Genomic DNA, 21,929 nt, shown 5'->3' on the forward strand with positions numbered 1-21,929 from the left:
GGGTGAACCAGGAAATGGTTGTGACAAGTCCCTTTCTGCCGTGAAGCACACACTCACTTCCTTCTCCAGCTACACCTTGGCTTGGAATTTCAGTAACATTTTTCTCATGTACTTGGGAGCATTTTCTAGATGTAATATAATAATATTCTTTTAACCTCTGCTAAATTAGAAAGTGATTGACTCATCTAAGTGCATAGGGTCAGCCTACGAAAGTAAGTGATAATGAGATGTTTTCACTTTCAAGGAAAATAAATTGCCTAGAATTGATTTCTTAAATTTAATAACTATATTGGAATATGACTGAAATAGCATTTGAATCCCTGCATTAGCTACTTTTGATCTTGAGCTATCTATAGTCTGCAATATTTATTTTTCTAGACTGGATTCTCATTAAGGATACAATTTACTCCACCAGATTTTGCTATCTTCTGTATAAAATGAAGAGCTGAGAGACATGAATTAGGACTTTCAGTTGTTTGAAATGGTGAATTTCTTGGAGACTGTCTGAGACACCAAGGCATGATGGCAGCTGGAAGGCTAGATTTCTGCCTTTTAATGGTAGTTGGGACAATGCTGTGCTCTGAATATTTATCTGTAGTAAAGGTCCTTATTGGTCTAAAATTTATTGCTCTTGTCCTGGGATAGAATGGAGCAGGGGGCCTTGAGCTATTTAGTACCAGTTTATTTCAGTGACTTCTTTTTTCTTTTCATTTTTAGGCCTTTTAAATGTTTATAACCAGTCCCTTAGGAACAGGAAGTAGATTGTTCTGCAGACCCACTGATTTGAGTATTGAATATGAGGATTAGTGTTTTAATTTTTTCCTCCCTGGGATCACCACAGTATCATTAAGTTTTGATAAAGGAAAATCCGTTCAGTAACCCTGTCCTCCAGGAATATTTTTTAAAGAAATGTTAGAGAAAACCTTACAGGTCCTATTTCCTTATGATTGGGGGATGACTGTCTGCTAGAAACAGCCAGTCTTTTAGGATTTCTGTCTTATCCTTCCCTTTGGTAATTTTTGATCCTGGCCATGTTTTCTTGTCTCTTTCTTCACAAGGAGAAGGAAAGCCTAAGGGAAGAATTGCAAGCGCTGAAGAGGGAGAATAAGCTGTTGAAGGAAAACAATGCTCTCGAGAGTAGGAAGAAAGAACATTATGCATGTGAAATTAAACGACTCAATAAGGTACCAGAGCAGGTGATGCATGGGGGGTAAAGTGATAGCCTAGGCAGCAGCTGAGTCCTGCTGGGTCACAACAGAATGGAGCCCATAGTGTACCTCTCTTGCATCTCCTGAGGACACTCTCTCAGGTTTACACAGAGCTCCTAGCCACAGCCTGCGGCCAGCCACATTTGGCTAGGGCACTTTAGGGAATTTATGTCCTTGCAAAGGACTGTGAAAAGGAGAAATGAAGAGAAATTATAGACGTCAGTAAGAATTTTTTAATTTTTTTAAGAACCACGTAATGGCACTGGGTGTTTGTGAACAATAGCGTGTCTCATGGTCAACCACAAAAGCTTCCTGAGGAAGCAAGCTGTTCTTTAAAGTGATGGCTATGGAGCTGGGTGTGATGCATGCATGATACATAGACGCATGCTCAAGGCTGAGATGTCTGTTGTCTGGGGAGTGAGCCTGATCCCACTGAGAGTAGGAACTGGTAACAGAAAGAGGCAAGGCTTTTGGGGCACACACGTGCTTTGTAGACAAGCTCAGAGGAAAAACTAGATTGTTGTAAAAGGATGATGATGAGTGTGTGAATGTGTGCATCTGTTTCTCTGTGTGTGTACATATGTATGTGTGTGTGTGTGTGTGTCTAAGTATATATGTGGGTATGTGGATATTGTGGGGTATGCATATATGTGTAGGTGTGTATGTATATATATGTATGTGTGTATATGTGTGATATGTGCATGTATGAAGTGTATATATGTGTATGTGTATGTGGGCATATGTTTGTGTATATGTGTATATGTATATGTGTGGGTTGATTAATAAACTAACATAATATTCTGGAGAATACAAACAATAGTTCAGCACAAAAACCCCATAGTGTTGTTTTCCCAGAGCTAAGCTAAAAGTAAATACAGGCATGTTGAAATATATGAATGAGTTGAGATCTACATCATTCAATTAGGAATTTCAAGACCAAAGTAACAGAAATGATCTTCTACAGCAAAAGAGAACAGCTGACAGCCTTCAAAATATGCTCAGTCCTGTAACGTTGGACTGCATGCCAGCCCATGCTCAGAGGCGTTAATAAAGACCCCGGGTGCGATGTGTGCTGGTATCATTGACAGAATGCTAACAAAGTAGATTCAGCATCAGGTCTGCTTGTAGCACAAGTCTATCTTGATATGCACCGTGTATAGGAACTGCCCTCAGATTCCAGAAGATGCCACTAGATCTCCTGAAGCCAGAGTTACAGGTGATTGGGAACAGCCTGATGTGAGTGCTGGGAACTAGACCTCAGGACTCTTAAGAGTTCAGATGCTTGGATTTTGTGATGAATCCTTTTCTTTTTTACTATTGTAATGAATATGGAGATATTTCTAGTATCCCTCAGAGCACAACTTTGGGGCCAATCTTTAGCTACCTGCTAACCCACTCACTCAGCAGAGATACAAGGTTAAAAATGAGAACAGGAACAGACAGTAACACAAGTAATTAAAATGAGCTTTTCAAATGTATGCTTGTACTCACTCAGTTCCTTTGTTTGGAATAAAATACCCAAGGATTTTTGCCAATATCAAGTTCTTACAGAAACGTTGGATACTTAACCAGAGTGAGAACTGAGACTAGTCAGCTAGTGCTGTCCTGCCCAACATTGGCTTGTCTGCCACCTCAGCGTTTTGGGAATGGATGGATTGTTTAGTGTGTCAGAACTGATAGTGAAAATGACTAATCTACAACAAGTTCAAGGAAGTTGGAAAGCACCAACAAATGCTGATTCAACTCACATTTCATTCATGACTCATTTTAAAATTTCCTGAATAGCATTGAGGGGGTAAACCAGGAAATTAAAATATGATATCTACAGAAGTAGTCTAGTTGTGGGTACTGGGCATTTCATTAGCACATTTGATCATTGTCATTCATTATGTCACCCTCTCTGGATTCTCTCTACAATCGTTAACACGCTTAAATTATGTCCAACTTTTCTGATTTTCCTTGAATTATGTAGCTTATACATGTTACAAAAGGACTGAGTGCCATTTCTGTTTCACACTCGTAAGGATCCCCAACACCATCATAAGTAAACAAGTAAATTAAGATAAAAACCACCTTACTTCACGACTTTGTTCTTTCTCTAATTTTCTCCTGGAAGAAGAAAAAAAAGATCTTTCTCCTGCACAGTTCTGAAATTTACACTCCTATTAGGCTAGGTGGTATGTGTAGATTCCAAGACACATTAGTAGGAAATTCAAGTGTGTTCAAGACTACAAGCTGGCTTTCCCTTTCTGCCTTTATGACCATACTGTGTAGTAGTGGGGAGAGTACACTGTCACTGAGATCATTCATCAGCCTCTCTAAGTTTTCTACGCTCTTCACAGAGAACATGAATTCATAGACCTCTGAGAGGGACCTTTTCTATGTCTAGAGTACTGACTTGACTAATGAGTAAGCTGTCAATTGGTGGTGCTGAGGAACTCATGGATGAGAGTGCCTATCACAATGTTGAAAATCATTTTTATTAAGCTCGTCATGAATTGTAAGTCTCCAAACAAGAGTGCATAATCCAAGTATGAACATAAAGCACTACAGGCTGGTGATAAATGATGAGAATTCACTAGCAATGACAAGTTTCTCTTTGCCTCCTCTTGCCATGGTGAAATCATAAAGTTATAGCACATATCATCACATATAGTCATGAGTAAATAAATGTTTTGGTAAAGCATAAATATGACTGTCTAGGTCAGAGAATAGAGTGCTGGAAAATGACAGAACAGAAGAGAAACAGCATGGCCTGGAGGCAGTGGTTGTACAAATGGTCAAGTGGTAGGGATTTCCTTGGAGATATGGAGTGGTTATGTAGCAGTGTTCTTGGATCCCCACTAGACCTGTGGATTCAGAATCTCTGGATACAGTGCCCAGGGAGGATATGTCTGCTTTCTTTGATACCCCAAAGGTTGAGTAACACTAAGGTCATTGTAAACCTCCTATCAACAATGTGCTTCATTTGTAACATAGGCTCTTCAGGACGCCTTGGCAATCGGGAGCTCTTCTCTTTCTGAGGGCTCAAGGAAGTGTAAAGGCAGGTGCAGCCATGCAGAGATGAGGCCAAAGGTGGAAAGTCACAAGCAGCAGGTAAGAGGCCGAGGCCGAGGCAGGAAGTGGTGTGATCATGGGGAGAACATAGGGTTCACTGTTTGTGTGCCTTTGGACATGTTTGCATGTCTTTTGATTAAAAAGGTAGTAAAGGTTTTCTTACTTAGAGTTTTTCAATTTTAAAACTTGATAGGAAAAATGGAGATGGATTATTTCAGCCCCACTGTTCATAGAAGAATTCACAAAAGAGGGAATTGAATTTCACATGGTGAAAGGGTTTTACCCAGGATCACTTAGTCAACAGAGTGGCAACTGCATTACCCTGTGTGAAATTCTGTCAGCGACGAGTCTCGAGAGTCTCATGTAGATATGCTGTATTTCTACAACACTATTATCTCAAACTCTGGACCTTTTCAGGGAATAGTAGCAGTAGGACCATTCCATTGTAGCTGCCAGCCTCTGGCTGGCTGAGCAGTAAGTATAGTCTATTAAATGGCACTTATTTGTATGCGTGTGTGCAAACACACATGTCACATGGTTTCTGTGGAAATCAGAGGAGGACATTTAGGAGGAGCTGGTTCTCCTTCCACTGTGTGGGTCTTGGGCATTAAACTCAGGTCTTCAGGCTTAGAGGCAGACCCTTTACCTACTGAGTCATCCTGAAGGTCCCAGTAAGTGTAGTCTGAAAAAGAATCCCTATCTCTCTGATGTACTCACTGGCAATTAGGCTAGCTAGATGACCAACAGTTTGCTGATAGATCTCAGCTTTGTCCTCCCACTGCCTCAGCATCTCTCCAGCTCACCAAGTGAACTTCATTGCTGCATCATAGGAAACAGACGATCTGCAAATTAAACTGTAAGGTTTGATCTTCTTTCCCAGCAAGGAAAAGTATCTGGGTAAATAGTTTAGTTCAGGTTTGATGCAGACAATGGCGGGTATACATTGGTTCATAATAGCAAAGAAGAAACCAAAACCCATCTCCTCTGTATCGCTAATGTCTTTAATTTACATTTTAACCATTTTTGTTTGTAACTGAACAACTATAATGGTCACACCACCGAGTGCCACATGAAATACATGTGGTGTATGGAATTCTGTGGCTTCACTTAGGAGTTATTGCCAGTTAGTTCTGTTTTAGAACTTGAAATAGTATTCAGTCATGAAAGCCCTTCACAGATACAGTTGACTTACTTCACCACAGCAGTGCCTGAATTTGGCCAGTGGTCCATGATCGAAGATAGAACAAAATAGTAAGTAAAGACAAGTTTTAAAAACCACCCATGTTGGCTTGGTCCTGCCTTAACTGAGTGTACCAGGATTTGCTGACTCCTCATGGGAGGCCTTACTCTTTTGGAGGAGGAGAAGGGGCGTCCTGGGGGGGAGCAGGAGGAGGGATGAGAGGGGGATCTGTGGTTGGTATGTAAAATGAATAATTTTTCTTAATTAAAAAAGACTAGCCATGCTTCTTTACATCTGAGCTCCAAATGTATGCTCAAGAATAAAGATTTGTAGACTGGCTCTCCAAACAACCAAAGATAAAATTATAATCATAAGTATCTCCATATCCACCATGAGGGAATATTCATGAACAGAGATTAAGAAAGCTTTAGATTGGAAAAACACAGATAGTACATTCTTTTAAAAAATAATTTAAATACCTAAGAGAAAAAAATAAGTTCTCAGTCTCTGTTGGAAAGACTGAACTCTCAGGTATAGGTTAGACCAAAGAACCTTTGGCAAACATATGTGTGTTCTTTTTTTAATTTCCTTTTCTTTTTTTTTTTAAACCTCAAGTCCTTTTGAATTCTAGTGATTAACACTCGGTATTTTAAGAGGTTATTACTGGGGATGAAATCATCTCCATACATTCTTATAAGGAGATAGAAACTACTAGAAATTCCTTTTACCTTAAGTATATTAAAGAATTACCCAAGACACTGGGTCCCAGACTATTTATGAAATAAGAATTCTTCTGATCTTTTTCTTATAATATTTGTCTTGGTAGAATTGAGAGTTTAACTACCTACTATGCAAATACAGGCAAATTGTTTTGAAGCCTTTTTCTTAGAAGGGTTGTGCTGGAATGTGTCTGCCTTCCAATGCATACATATTTATAAATGCCATGAACATGACAAGTGAAATCCCAGGTTTTCCTCAGTGGATTTCCAGAGTTAATGGAACTGGTGCACTTCCAAGGAAGCAGGTTTCGTGAAGAGTATATTAAATGTAAGCAAGTCAAGTGCAATAGAATATATTAAAAGTAGACTCAGGAAACTACTGTGATGAGTAAATACTGACGTTAATTAAAGAAAATGTAGCTAACGTCATGTTTCTATTAATTTTGAAGTTAACATACACTGTAAAGGATTTCATTATATTTCATAAATATATTCATCTGCCCCTCCTTTGCCTGTCTCCCTTTTCTGGTGTTCTTCCTCCTCAGATGCTTCCCTGCTCTCAGATGCTTCCCTCCTCTCAGATTCTTCTTTCTTCTCAGATACTTCCCTGCTCTCAGATGCTTCTCTGCTCTCAGATGCTTCCCTGCTCTCAGATGCTTCCCTGCTCTCAGATGCTTCCCTGCTCTCAGATGCTTCCTTTCTCTTATGTCCCATGCATTCATCCCATATGCTTTCTACCTCTGTCCTTTAAGATTTCTCTCCATCCTTTCATGACTTCCTTTTAATTTTAATCTTACACACACACACACACACACACACACACACACACACACACACCCCTTAAGTAATTTGATTTATACTTAAATAGCCAGAACATTTTCCTTGGAAGCTGTGTTATGCCTCCAGTGAGGAGGGAATTGGTGTGAGACCTGCTATGATGGCCATTTAGCTTCAAAACTTTTCAGTCTTGCAAGAAATAATCATTCTTTCCTTAATTCACAGTAGATTGTGAGTTAAATTTTGCTTTCTTGACTTTTTTTCCAGGACTGACATGAAATTCCCAATTTTACATATGAGTTATTTTGGCAGAACCATTTATAAGAATTTAGAAATTATTTTATGCAATAAAGAAAAAATTAAGTTAAAAGGGATCAAAATATAATTAGATAATTTTGTGAAAATCATTTATTCATTCTAATAAGTGACATAACAATGGGTGAGAAGTTCTAATTGTTCTTAGTGAACAAATTACTCTCTCATTTATTTCTTACATGGGAAGCTACTTTAATTCTTTTTGTTCAAGCATTAATTATTTTATTTCCTACCACATTTCATTCCTACTATATTGAATTCAGATTGGTGATAACTCAGTGCTGAGGTTTGGCAAGGTACTTTCTGTTACAGAGCTCTGGTCCAGTCAAGAACATATATCCATCTGTTTAACATTATGGAGAATGATTCACTATTAACTTTTATTCACATGATATCTGTAATTTTTTATTTATGTCAATAAAACAATTAGTTGTCTAAGAACAATATAGCATAATTGTGTTTGTAAACAAAGAAACATCCTCGGATCAAATATCTTAATTCTATCAGAATTGTTTTCAAACTATGACAGCCTAACATTTTTAATGTCTCTTTCATTGTTGTAAAACAGTAATAGAATTTATTAAAAAAGAAGTGCAGGAGACAAGTTGGTCTTGTTACATGTATTGACAGGGACATGTGACCATACTTTATAGTGATGTGGAGCATGGGGTGTAGGATGTCAATGATTTGAGTAACAAATCAAAAGCATCTTCTTCTGGGTGTGTCATATATGGAAGGATCCCAGGCTGTTGACTTTGCAAAATGAAGTTGGACCTTAAATAGTGAAAGGACAGAAAGCAAAGCAGTGTGACTCTGAATGGCATACCTTATCTATCACATGGTGCAGAGAGGTCTGGCGAGGCTGCTGACTGTACAGAAGGCGCACAGAGCAGTGGCAGTCCTGTGATAACACATACCATACTTCTCAACAGAGAGAGAGGGGGTCTCAGTGTCAGGCTGACCAACTCCCATTTCATTTAGCAAGCGATCGAAGTTTCTTTATTTATATCCAAATAGCTTTACCAAAACAGAATGAAATGACCTGACAAATTTGTATAACAACTTAAAGTTATCTGACTTTCTAACTTGCACTTGTGAATTTCAAGATAGAGTCAACATATCACAAGCAGGGCCAGTCCCTTTCTGTTGGCATTACTGCTAGCGACACACCCACCCTTGGGCTTCTGAGTGAGCAGTTTATTCATAGCTGGGTCAAAATCTCCTGAATAATATCTTTTTTCTGTAGATAAAATTTTGTCAGATGGAGAAAGAAAAACTAGAAAAGCAAGCAACTAAAATGGATGCCTCGGCCCATACATAAGGCCTCTTGTCTTTCATCCACAGGGTTTTTCCCCACATTTCCCGTGGTGCCAATGAAATCGTTTTTGAGTAATGCAGTAGATGGTCCAGAACCATCCACATTTTCACTAGTCCTAAAAATGTCAGTGAATAGATAGTACTTATGAATTACAGAGATCATGGAACCCATGTGCTTCTCAGAGTATATCACAGGCACACAGGATGTGTCAGTATGTTCTACAGAGATCATGGAACCCATATGCTTCTCAGAGTGTATCACAGATACGCAGGATGTTTCAGAATATGTTTTAGCAAATGCAGATTCCTTCACAAACCCACAAGCACCTGAGGAAGTCAATTCTTAGGTGATTCTCTCAGTCACTGACATAGTGTAGCCTGGAAAGCTGCAACAAGGACTTTGTCCCTAGAGAACAGAATGTCTTCCTGTCACTGAGGCATCCTGCTCTACTGATTTTCTAAAGCAGACTTTATTTCTCTTCATTACTAATTTCCTGCTGGGACTCTCACTCCATCATCTCTGTCTATATAATTTGCCTTTAGTAAGTCCCCTCTATGGAAAGAACTGACAAACAAAGCCATCTGCATGTACTTCTCAAGTGTTTCCAATTTCCTTATGATAGTGCCGTCTTGGGTAAGACTTACTTCATGAGACACTTCTATCATACCTAAGTTCTTATTGACATTTATTGTTTTGACCAAGTATTATGCTAGATTAGGCTAGGCCTTCAAATGTAAGCAAAGGCTGGTTGTATATAGCAAGTGTCGGTGTGACGTCTCAGTTTTACCGTCTTGCAGTAAACTGACACTATTGCTCTCCCCAGATGTGTCTCCCAGCCTATAACTGTGGCCTAGTTTTCCATCTGCAGAACCAACGGGTACCAAAAATCCCAGGGCCAGTACAGCATCCATGGGAGAATGCAGTGAGTAAGGATTCCTCTTCCAACATAGGAGTATATAGGAATCTCTTTTGGTAGAAGTGATGTGAATCTCTGAAATTAGAGCATCTCTTTCACATAACCTCTGATTTGCAGTGTTACCCTGGTCCATGTCCACTATAATTATCCTTGGAACACTGAACACACAGGACATATAGATATGAATAGATTAAGTAAATGATAACACATTGAGCTCTAATTTCTTAAAAAAACGTATTTTACGCGGGCCATTCTCAATTATCACATAGGATACCACCCAAAGTACATTTTTTTTCTTACATATAAGATGAACAAAGTAAATATAGCCAAACCAAACAACTGTGATGTTCCCTTCAGTTATAAACTGGTATTGAATTACTGTGAATATTTGTAGGTACATGCAAAAGAGTTTTGACCTTTTCCAGTTAAAACAATCGTCTTGGAAGATCCAAGACATTGTAGCTCACTAAAGTTCTTTGCAGGTGTGTTTGCCAGGACAGCTGAGTTATTATTTGTAAGTGGAATTGATTTGGACCATCAACCTAAGTCGGTACCAGAGTGTTCTTGCTGTCCTTCTGAGGAACAATATTCCCCACCCCTATGATCACTGTTTTTGATTCTACTCCGCTTTGCCAGCATGGGCAGAGTCTTCATCCATGTGGAAGGGACACACACTCTCTGCATCTTGGGATGACCAGACAACTCTCCCTGCCTAGAGGTTTTATGAACAATGTCTGTAACCATGCCCCAACTCTGATATTGAAGTAGGGTTTTCCTAGCAAAGCACTTAGAGAATTAATTTCTCCTGGTTGCCTGGAACCCTGGTACTTTTGTATTGGAGTACAACTAAAATCTTTCTCTTGTGGGAGCAGATGATGTCTGTCTTCTTTTGGACCTGCTTCTTTCCCTGATGTGGCCAGTTGCTAGTCGAATCTACTCGCTCTCTTTGTTACCCGCTCTCCTGCTCCTCAGTCTTCACCAGAAACACTTCTGGGTCTTTTCAACCTCAGCCATCATTATTTTAAAACTTTTCTTTCAAGGAGGTAGAAGTAAATTAAGTTTGTGGGAAACATAAGGAAAAAGAGTTAGCCCTACAGTTCGGGAAATCGGATACTCTTGTGAAATACAAGGTACAAAAATAATTCAACTTTATGTAGGAATAGAAATGGTTGGCTGCTGCTGTCAAACCTTCATTAACAGGAAGAAGGAAGAAATTCATGTCCTATGGTGTAGTAAACTTATCCTGTCGATTAGAAGAGGCAAGGAATTGCAGATCATAAAATTATCACCAAAAAAGGCCAATATTTGATTAAGGCACTGTAAAGGCTTACGTTTTAAACAGTATTCTGTTGAATGAAATCGGTGTAACAAAACCTCAAGGTGAGTTTTAAAAGATTAATTTGTCTTTCTTTATATCTAAGCCTGAATTAAATCACATCTAACAATGTTGGTAAGATTACACTTTATTACCTCCTTTTGGCAGCTCTCCTGGAGTATAAAGCTAGGGAGTACATCACTTATCCTATGTGTTACTTGAGACATCTAAAAATAAATGAGAAGATAAAGAAGCAGAGCTGATCTCATTTCCTCTTGTAGCTCTTTCATGGACCAAGGAAGTCAGGAGCCTAGGTGCCTGAGGGGTGAGGTTGGTTAGGCTGCAGGGGAGGCAGCCTTTCTTGGTAACTGAACTAAATAAAGGAGGATGGTTGAGCTTTTCTGCTACTTTTTGTATTTGCTATTCACTACAAATTGCCGTTGCGGCAGCCTTGCAAATTCTCCAAGTTGGCTAATTTTCCTTGCATTATATTTAGGAGAGAATTAAATAATTGTGCCCAAGCCTGCATTATCTGTGGGAGAATGGGAAAAAGGAAGCAGAGTGGGAGTGAGCAGAAAGCTAGACCAATCCTATGGACTGGAAGAGCTGGTGCTCCTTCATTCCAAGAAGTTAAATACAAAGACAGCGGCCTGCAATTTTCTTGGCAGTTTTGGACAGTAAGTGTCTTGCTGCAATGACACAAAATGACCAAAAGCAACTTAGAAGGAAAGGGTTTATTTGGTTTACTTATCCTGCATCAGGCTCCATTGAGGAAAGCCAAGGCAGGAACTCAAACTGGTCAGGAACATGGAAGCAGGAGCTGATGCAGAGGCCATGGGGGAGTGCTCCCCCCTGGCTTACTCCTGGTGGCTTGCTCAGCCTGCTTTCTTACAGAACCCAGGACTACCAGCCCAGGGGTGGCACCACCCACAATGCCTTAATTAAAATGCCCTACAGGCTTGCCTACAGCCAGATCTTATGCAAGCATTTTCTCAATGGAGGTTGCCTCCTCTTAGATGACTATAGCTTGTATCAAGTTGATATAAAACTAGCCAACACAATAAAGTATCATTTATTCAATGCAGCTGGTTTATTCCCTGATAATCAACATTTAAGTGCAAACTTAGGAAAGTTTAAGTGAGAAAAAAGTCTAATCCATTTAGTGCAACTGCTGTGTAATGTAGAGACTGCCTTCTGTGGAGCCTCAGCATGAGGGAAGCTTTGTCCTGCTTGGCCTCCTGAACTTCTGCTCACTGCATTCCCAAGACACCTGTACATTCTTTTGCAATCCATTAGAAAATATTAAATTTGTATTTTGTCCTTGGCTTCCTTATTCTCTATGAGTGAAGGTTTTAAAAATAGTATTTATTGACAGCAATGTGTTTTATTTCATTTGCAGGAGATAGTAAGTTTTTAAAAGTGTTTATAGTTCTTCAGAGATCCAGACACATCATTTCAAGACAGAGAGAGGGAGAGAGAAAGGAAACAGAGAGAGAGAGGAAAGGGATGTTTTAGATACTGTCTGTTGCTATGATAAAATACTGACTGAAACCAGCTTGGGGAGGAAAGGGTTTATTTGGCTTACACATCTGCATCACAGTTCATCATTGGAGGAAGCCATAGGAGGAGCACAAGGCAGGAACCTGGAGGCAGGAACTAAAGCTGAGACCATGAAGGAATGCTGCTTGCTCCTCCGGGCTTGCACAGCCTACTTTCTTATACCATCTGCCCAGGGGTGGCACTGTGCACAGTAATTTAGACCCTCCCACATCAGTTATCAATGCCCCATAGATATGCTTACAGGTCACTCCGATAGAAACAGTGCCTCGGTTGAGGTTCCCTCTTACCCTGTGATTCTACTTTATGTCAAGTTGACAAAACTTAACCAAGACAGAAAAGAGAGAGGTTGAGGGAGGGAGGAGAGAAAAGAGAAGAGAAGAAAGCAAGAGAGGGAAGAGGGAAAGAAGGGAGGGGGAGGAGGAAAGGGGCAGAAAATGTACATCTTCCAAGTCACTTGAATTCAAGCCAACCACGTGCAGAAGGGCTGAGATAAGGGGGTGAGATGAGGAAGATCGGCAAAGGTTTGTATCAAAATGACTCTTTTTGTATGTTGACTGCATCATAAAATGCACAGAGTATAATTATATCTTAATGTGTCACAATGCTTTTTTGAAGTCTGTATTTCTACAACAGTGCTTTATTTTTCCCCACAGCCAGAGTATCAGTGGAATGTCCTTAACCAGCTTCCTCCACATGTACAGCACAAGGCACATGGTAAGACCACAGCTTTAATGGGCATTCTTACATATTTACATAGAAATGGGATCTTTAGGGGAATGCCTACTTAATATCCAGCTGTACTAGGGAAGGACTTCCTGTGAAGTTCTGTCACACACACAACTCTAATTTGGTGGTCTGGAGTGAACTCCTTCAGACAATGTTGAAATGCCGAAAGAAATGTATGTTTCAATTCTCTCCTCTGCTCCTATTCCAGGCTCAGAGTCAGGGACTTAGAAATGAAAACTTTAAGTAAAGCCATATATAGTAACATCAACAGCATCCTGATTGTACCCCCAAGGGCAGAGGCAAACCCACAGCACAGGAGGATTTCAGGCAGACTGTTCATTGTGTTGGTCTCATGTAAACCAATAGCTTCAAACCCACTCTGTAGCTAAGGATGAGTTTGAACTCCTGTTCCTGCTATGATGTCCTAAGAGCCAGTATTACAGGTGTGCATCACCAAGACCAGTGAACAATGGGTTTCCAGGAGTGGGTAGTATGAACTGAGTTACAGGCAGAGTCCCCCTTTCATTCTCATCCATTTAAAGCCTTCTATGACACACACTGACTCCACCTTGTTCGTTTTGAGAGGTGATTTTTTTTTCTAGAAACCTCAAGATAAGCTCTGTAGCTTCAACTTGTACTTGAAATGTTATCACATTTAATTCAAAGCTGAGATGATTTTAGTTTTTAACATGTTCCACCCCTCCAGCTCTGCTATCTGCAGTGCGCATAGCCTCTCTCCTGGCCTAGCATCAATCAATGCCCACAGGTCTCTGTGGCAAATATCCCATGTTCCTGGCATCGCCATTACCGTAGAGACTCTACGGCCGCCTTTGCTCTCCCTTCACAGCTTCACGCCATGGTCTCTGAAAACCTCCTTGCAGGGACTTGGATCTTGAAACACATTGCCTGGCCTCAGCTGCTCTCTGAAACCACGGAACAGAGCAGGACTCCATGACACTTGCAGCCTTGTCTTCCATGCCTCTAACCCAGCACCACATGGATGACACTGCCAAGCTCTGCTGCCATCATTAGATACAACCTAGGATGCTTGGAGCACATGCATCAGCCTCTGTGCTCTGAGCCTGGGAAAGCTCTCTCCTGAGCTTCCACCTCTGAGGAACAGGAAACTCTCTCAGGTGCTTTCTTAGTCCAGGCTTTCTCCTTTTGTGTAAATTTGAATTTTTATAAATTGGAGCCTTTAACGAGTGGGTCTTATCTTGAAGTCACATTTTACATTGTTCCAGGGCCGAGTGCCATCTTTCTACTCAGTGGAGCTGCTCTACTGAACAAGTGCAGGTGCTTTGTTGTCTGCACTCTGTGTGAAACTGTAAGCTCGCTCACATTCCCTTCCTCAACCAAACAAATCAGTCCATTGTCTATAAATTCAACTTCACTCAAGTTCTCAGGACACAGCTAGAATGTAGTCACAGTCATGTTCTTTGTCAAAACATCACATGAATGCCTCCTAGTCCTTTTCTTTCTTTCTTTTTTTTTATTTTCGAGACAGGGTTTCTCTATGTAGTTTTGGTGCCTTTCCTAGAACTCATTCTGTAGCCCAGGCTGGCCCCGAACTCACAGAGATCCACCTGCCTATGCCTCCTGCGTGCTGGAACTAAAGGCATGCACCACCACCACCCGGCTAGTCCTTTTCTAATAGAGCCCTCATTCTCCGTTGAGATCTCATTGTCTTCATTTTTCTTAGCATTTTTATTTCCCAAGATCCCAGCAAAATGGCCACCAAGCTCTCCTCCAGGATTCTAGGGCTTTGTAGTCCAGAGCACCAAACTATTATCTGTTTCAGTGATAACGCAGTTCCAGAGACCCAAGAACTGCATTCTTATGTTTACACAGCAATCCCCCCAATTCTCTTGTAGGTACTAATTTTTGTCTAGTTTCTCTTCTGTTGTGATAAATGCTCTGACAAAAGCAATTAAAAAGGAAGGGTTTATTTGAGCTCACAGTTTGAAGTTATACTGTGTAATTATGGAGAAGTCACAGTGGCAGCAGTATGGGATACCTTCCCATGTACCTTCTACTACAGATAGATTATAATATAACCAGCAAGGTTTTGGGTTCCTTCCATAATGGAGAAATTTATTTGAAAGTCATATTGTTAACCAGGACCATTGCATAATGTCTGCAGTTTTGAAATCCAGCGAATTGCTACATGGTATAATTTTCCACTTTCTATCCGTCTGCAATGAAAATAAGCTATTATTTCCATGTTCAACACTTTGAGCCACTAGAAAATACAATATAATATAATTCTCTATAGAGAATTCACTAATTAGTCATTTATACATCACTACTAAAGTCCTCTTAAACCAATGTTATGGAAAATAATAGTCACATAAAATGTGAATTAGTTAATATATTCATAACTTAAATAAAATACATAAAATTAAATATATCATCAGTCAAATAAGATCTATTGACATATCTGCCTAAGAAAATGTAGTGAGCTTTGTGATGTATAAACTTGTAACATAACAGTCGCTACAAGAATAACATTATAATCAAGAGAAATACTTGCAATATACCAACTCCAGTAGTTTTATAACATTGTTTATTTTAATCTTCTGAGCAACACTATACTATGAATTTGTTTTATGCCAGCTCATATGTAAGGAAATGAGCTGCAGAGAATTTTAGTAACATTTAAATTTCACAGGGCAATTTAGCACTAAATTTAGATTCTTTTATACACAGGATTGCAAACCTTGGGATTTCAATTTCAATCAACAGTGTCTTTGAAAGCCTACTCCCATCTCTATATTAGATATGTGAAAAATGAGAATGGGGGCTCTTATTTGGATAATGTTTAATTCTCAAGAATTTCATCTCCCTATGAGCTCACAGCATGCATTATGGCTTTCTCTAAAATTTTTCATTATAATTAAAAAGTAATAAACTCATTCTATAAACAACACAATTGCTCCAAAGGAGGGGATAAAAACCACTATGTAACACAAATAGAAGGTATTGTATTTTCTTCGTCTGATATTTAGACTATCACAGGTAAAAGACATAGTGCTGTATATTATTATCAATGAACATATCATTACCTAACCAGTGCATGAAAGGCCTGGCAGAACCTCGCAGGCTGGCTGCTGTTGAAACCTGCCATTCTCTGTCCCCACACAGCCCTGTCACTGACTGTGGCTGGATATAGCAGGAGGATGAGTATCTGTGGGTTACTAAGTAAGTTCCTTACTTGGAATTAACTGCTTGTGTTCCTGCTGCCCCCTGTATACTCTGTAATTGTTTCAGAGCTCACATTAGGCTGTATTCAGGAAGTCTCTGAATTCGTCCTCATCACAATGATTCCTATGCGGTCATTAGCTTTACCAGTGTATCTTGCTGTGCTTTGGTTTATCTGACTGAGAGTCCCTTTAGGTCTGTAGTTTTAACTCAGTTGTTTAGAATTTTCACATAACAACTTAATGGCAATGACTACTAAGAAATCATAGGTTTAAATTTTTGATTATACATTATCTTAGCTTTGTTCCTGTTGCTGTGATAAAGGACCCTGACAAAAGCAACATAAAGGAGAAAGGAGTTATTTGGCTCACAGTTCGGCTTACAGTTCTAGAACAATGGATTAATCTCTGTCCTTCATTCTCCCTAGGACCCAGCCTATGCAATGGTACTGTTCACATTCAGAGTCGCTCTTATCACCTCAGTTAACCTAAATATGAAAATCCCTCACTGGCATGCCTACAGCTCAACCTAATCTAGACAGTTCATTGTTGAGAGTTCCTTCCCAGTTCATTCTAGATTATGTTAATTGACAATTAAAACTGGTCATCGCATGCATCTGATTGTTTAATGATAGTAGTCCTTGTTTTAGTATCTGACTAACAAATTTATCTACTATTCAAGAACATAGCATGTTTAGATTGGAAATACTAAGAATAAAGTGATGGAAGGGAAACTGAGTGAAAAAAATTAGATATTAGATTCTCTTTCAGATAATATATAAACAAAAGTTACTTCTTAGAATTCATGTATATATTTTTTTTTAATGTAAAAACTACTTAAAGTAGTTTACTTCTGTGGTCAGGAATGGCTCCTAGAAGTGTGACTATTTTTTATTTTTTATTTCTTTTTCTTTCTTTTTTTTTTTTTGGTTTTTCAAGACAGGGTTTCTCTGTGTAGCTTTGCGCCTTTCCTGGAACTCACTTGGTAGCCCAGGCTGGCCTCGAACTCACAGAGATCCACCTGCCTCTGCCTCCCGAGTGCTGGGATTAAAGGCATGCGCCACCACCGCCCGGCCTATTTCTTTTTCATAACTAATGTGTAACTATATGTGAGGTACAGTGTGGTATTTCAGCACACATGTGGTTCACACTGATCAATCAGAATGGTTAGCACTCTGTCTATTCACCATTTCTCAGGATCTAGAATCCTTGAGATCTTCTAGCTCCTCATAAGATGTAAGAGGTTGCTGTGTGCTCTGGTCACCCACAGTTCTGTGTTTTAATATCCACTATCCACCTTCCTGTATTCTCCCAAATGCTAGCCACCCTTCTTAGCATCTAGTGATTACTACCATACTCTCTTCTGTTTTGAGATAAAAGACTTTAGCTTTCATATGTAAAAGAGAACATCTGGCATTTGTCTTTTTGTGTATGGCTCATTTCATTTACCATAACCTTCAGTTCTATCCATTTGGATGTAGATGACAGGGTTTTGTTTTTTTATGATTGAATAATGTTTTATCATGTACATAACCCACATTTCTTTATCCATTTGCCCATTAATAGATGCATAGTGTCTTAGTTAGGTTTTTATTGCTGTGAAGAGATACCATGACCATGGCCACTTTTACAAAGAAAAACATTAATTGGGGTGGCTTGCTTACAGTTTCAGAGGTTCAGTCCATTATCATCATGGTGGGGAGCATGGCACAGCAGGGAGCATGCAGGCAGATGTGGTGCTGCAGGAGAAGCTGAGAGTCCTCAGTCTTGTAGGCAACAGGAAGTTGACTGACACACTGGGCAGTATCTGAGCATAACAAACCTCAAAGCCCACCCCTACAGTGGCACACTTCCTCCCACAAGGCCATACCTAGTCCAACAAAGCTGCACTGCCTAGTAGTGCCACTCCCTATGAGATTATGTGGGACAATTACATTCAAATTACCAGATTCTACTTCTTGGCCCCCATAAGGTTGTAATAGTATCATAATGCAAAATGTATTTAGTCCAACTTCAAAAGTACCCATAGTCTAAAACAGTTCCAAACTTGTTTCAAAGTCCAAAGTCTCTTCTGAGACTCATGAAATCTCTTAACTGGAATCCCCTGTAAAATTAAAATAAAAAAGCAGATCACTTATTTCCAACATAAAATGGCACAGAATATACATTACCTTTACAAAACATAGGAAAGGGATTATAGCAAGGAAATATTGGACCAAAGCAAGACTGAAAATCAGCTGGGGAAACTCCAAACTCTGCATCTCCAATTCCTTTCAGCTTTGTTGACTGCAACCCCTTGGGCTGGTTTCACTCCCTGTTAGCAGTATTTCCTAGCAGATATTCTAAGACTCTGGCATCTCTAATATCTTTGGGTCTCCAAGGCAATCCAGTCTTCAACTTCATAGCTTCACACAATGGCCTCACTGGGCCTCCATTCAGGGATACCCCTGTTACATGTCTGGCCTCAGTGGCTTTATTCCATATTCCCTTTTCTTTCATCCTTAACTCTAAAGTCAGAGCCATGTGGCTGAAGGTGCCAAGTTCTGATGCTTACTGGGGCTGGATCATGGCCTCCTTGTTCAATTATATCTTCACTGGCTTTCTTTTACCCTTTACTGCCTAGGTTTGATTGTCCTTGAACTTGCTCTGTAGACCAGGCTTGCCTCAAACATCTGCCAGCTTCTCCTTTCCCAGTGCAGGGATTAAAGGTATGCCCCACCAAACCTGGCTCTAAGCTTTTCTTTAGTTCCTTTTCACAAGTTGGAAACTTGGTAGGATCTTGCCCTGGGTCACCACTCTCTTTATTCCATTTATTGATCTGTTTATCTCCTTGAACACGACTTAGCTCCATTCCACTTCCTGGTACTCTTTTTCTCCTCAAAATTTACATTTTATAATTTACCCTGCTCAGCTTGCTCCTTTTCATTATAAATCTTCCTTAGAGTTAACACTAATAACCACACAACTATACTAGGTTGTTTTGAGATTTCTTCTGCCAAGGGAGTTAATACAAAACTCTTCACTTCAGCCTCAGGCAGACTCCAGACAAGGGTAAAAGGCAGCCACTTTCTTCACCAAAACATCACAAGAACAATCTCTAGGCAACATACTAAAATTCTTCTCTGAAAACTCTTGAGGTAACCCACAACAGTTCATCAAATCATACTCAGCAACACTGTCTTCCATGCTCCTACTAATATGGCCCATTATGCAATGCTTAAAGCAGTGAACTGATTTCCTAACCCAAACTCCCAAAGTCCATATTACTCCAAACAAAATCATGGTCAGACTTATCATAGGAATACCCCAGTCCCTAGTACCAACTTCTGTCTTAGATTTTTATTGCTGTGAAGAGATATCATAACCATGGTAACTCTTATAAGGTAAACATTTAATTGAGGGGGCTTGCTTACAGTTTCAGAGGTTCAGTCCATTATCATCATGGCAGGGAACATGGCAGCATGCAGGCAGATGTGATGCAGGAATAGCTAAAAGTCCTACATCTCGCATGCAACAGGAAGTTGACTGGCACACTGGCCGGTATCCTGAGCATAAGAAACCTTAAAGCCTACTATCACAGTGATACACTTCCTCCAACAAGGCAATACCCACTCCAACAAAGCCACACCTCCTAATAGTACCATTCTCTATGAGATTATGGGGACCAAGTACATTTAAACTACCACACAAAGCTTGAATCCATGGTTTTGCTACTGAGGTATCTTTTTAATACACTGTTTTCTTCCCTAGGTACATTTCTACAAGTCTGAAAATTTGACCTTGTATTAGATCTACAAAAAATGTAGATATTTTGTGTGCCATCAATTGGCATGTGTAACTTAAAGATCAGAAAATACTGTTGCTATTAGTTCCCTGTATCTTTTTTTTTTAATTTCTGATTAATGGAAGTAATAAAAGTAATAATTTTTATCATAGTATCTTCCATTGTAATTATTCCTGTTATGAGAACTAAAGCTAAATGATAGGTTTTTTTTAATACCTTCAATATTTATATAGAAATAACATCATACGTCTTAGTTTGTTCATTTTTATAAACAAGGCTACATTTAAAATTCTATTTTTAAAGTTAGCATAAAAGATAATGGGTTTCACTGTGGCATTTTTAAACATAGGTTTCATTGAATTTTGTTCTTATTTGTTCCCCTCCCTCATCCTGACCTGTCTTCTGGTCCTCTCTTCTGCTTGCTTATCACATGTATTCTATTGGCCTCTCTTCCCCATCCCATTAGGATTTCTTCCTTCCCTTCTGATGACTACAGACTTGCTGGAAATGCCTTTGTTATATTGAGGTATATTCTTTCCATTGTTACTGTCTTTGGGACTTCTGTCATAGAAGGGACATTAACTTTGATTAAATGTATATTTTTTTTTTGGGTGACGTGAGAATATTGTGTGATCTCTGTCTTGAAGTTTCTTTACCCTAATTGACTTGTGTGTATGGCACCAGCCCTGAATCTCTGGGATGAATCCTATTTGCTCATGGTGTATGATCTTCTTAATGTGTTATTGAATTCACAAGAATGTATTGAGAATTTTGCATCGATGTTCATGAAGTATGACCACTATTTATGCTTCTCTTTTGTTCTTGTTCTGTTTGGATATTGGGGTAATATGGGCTTCACCAAATGACTTTGATAGTGTTCCTTCCCTTCCTGTTTGTCTATCAGTGTGGGGAATACTAGTGCTAGTTCTTTCTTAAATGATTTGTAGAATTTGCCATCAATCCATCTAGTCCTGTATTTTTCTTTATAAGTAGATCTTTTATTCCTTCTTAAAACCTGTCATTTGTTTGGATCTTCTTAAGTTTTTAAAATATGTTCTTGAAATCACTTTGGTATCTCATATGTGTCAAGGAATTTATCCATTTTTTTCTAGAGTTCTCTGCTTTTCTTAATTTTTTGTGTAATGTTTTTTTCTATAATGTTTTTTTTCCTAATGAGCCTCTGGATTTCACTGGCATCTGTTGTCATATCCCCCCTTTGAAGTATGATTTTATTGATTTAGATCTTCTCTCTGTTTCTTTTGTTTAGTTTGTGTAGGGTTTTTTCTTGTTTCCCTTCTGTAGCTTGATATATTTTCATCCTTTGCCTCTCAGTCTGTGGTGTTCTTACCAGAAAGCTGTGTCTCTTGGAGACAACAGATGATTGGATCTAGTTTTCTCTTCCAGTCATCCAGACTGGGTCTCTTGATTGGTGAGGTGAGACCATTTGCATTTAAGATTTCATTGGGAGATATTTGCCAGTTTCTTCAATTTTGTGGTTGTTTCTGCCTGGCTGGATTACTGTTTGATCTGTTCCTTCCATCTGTCTGTATCAAGGGTTGGTTCGCTGTGTGGGATGTGATGAATTTCCTGTTAGTTCTCCTTTGTTTAGTTACTCCTGTCATGACATTTATTCTTTCATATGCTGTCATTGTTGAGGAGACTTGTGTTTGTGCTTCCAAGGCCTCCTAAGGGTATAATCACCCTGATGGAAAGACGCAGCTGTGAATGTCAAGCAGACTGCTGGGCTTCAGAATTTCCAGGTTCTACAGCAGTGATCAGAAATAGATGTCTCCAGGGGTTGCCTGACCTCAGTCTCAGGACTGTCAGACTGCAGGGTTATTGACATTCATAAGA

General features: G+C 39.4%; 1 protein-coding gene across 1 annotated transcript in view; it reads left to right on the top strand.

Annotated features, from left to right (window-relative positions):
• The window catches only part of Tnip3 (TNFAIP3 interacting protein 3), a 95,049-nt gene that overhangs the window by 65,354 nt on the left and 7,766 nt on the right, over window positions 1-21,929 (top strand). Inside the window, exons 8-11 of the mRNA XM_052721517.1 lie at window positions 170-172; window positions 1,059-1,184; window positions 4,188-4,304; window positions 13,019-13,079. Coding sequence (XP_052577477.1) covers window positions 170-172; window positions 1,059-1,184; window positions 4,188-4,304; window positions 13,019-13,079 — 307 coding nt within the window. The remainder of the gene's footprint in view (window positions 1-169; window positions 173-1,058; window positions 1,185-4,187; window positions 4,305-13,018; window positions 13,080-21,929) is intronic.

This window comes from Peromyscus californicus, unplaced genomic scaffold (assembly GCF_007827085.1).
Source record: "Peromyscus californicus insignis strain IS unplaced genomic scaffold, ASM782708v3 Scaffold_6__1_contigs__length_162567912, whole genome shotgun sequence".
Lineage (NCBI taxonomy): Eukaryota > Metazoa > Chordata > Mammalia > Rodentia > Cricetidae > Peromyscus > Peromyscus californicus.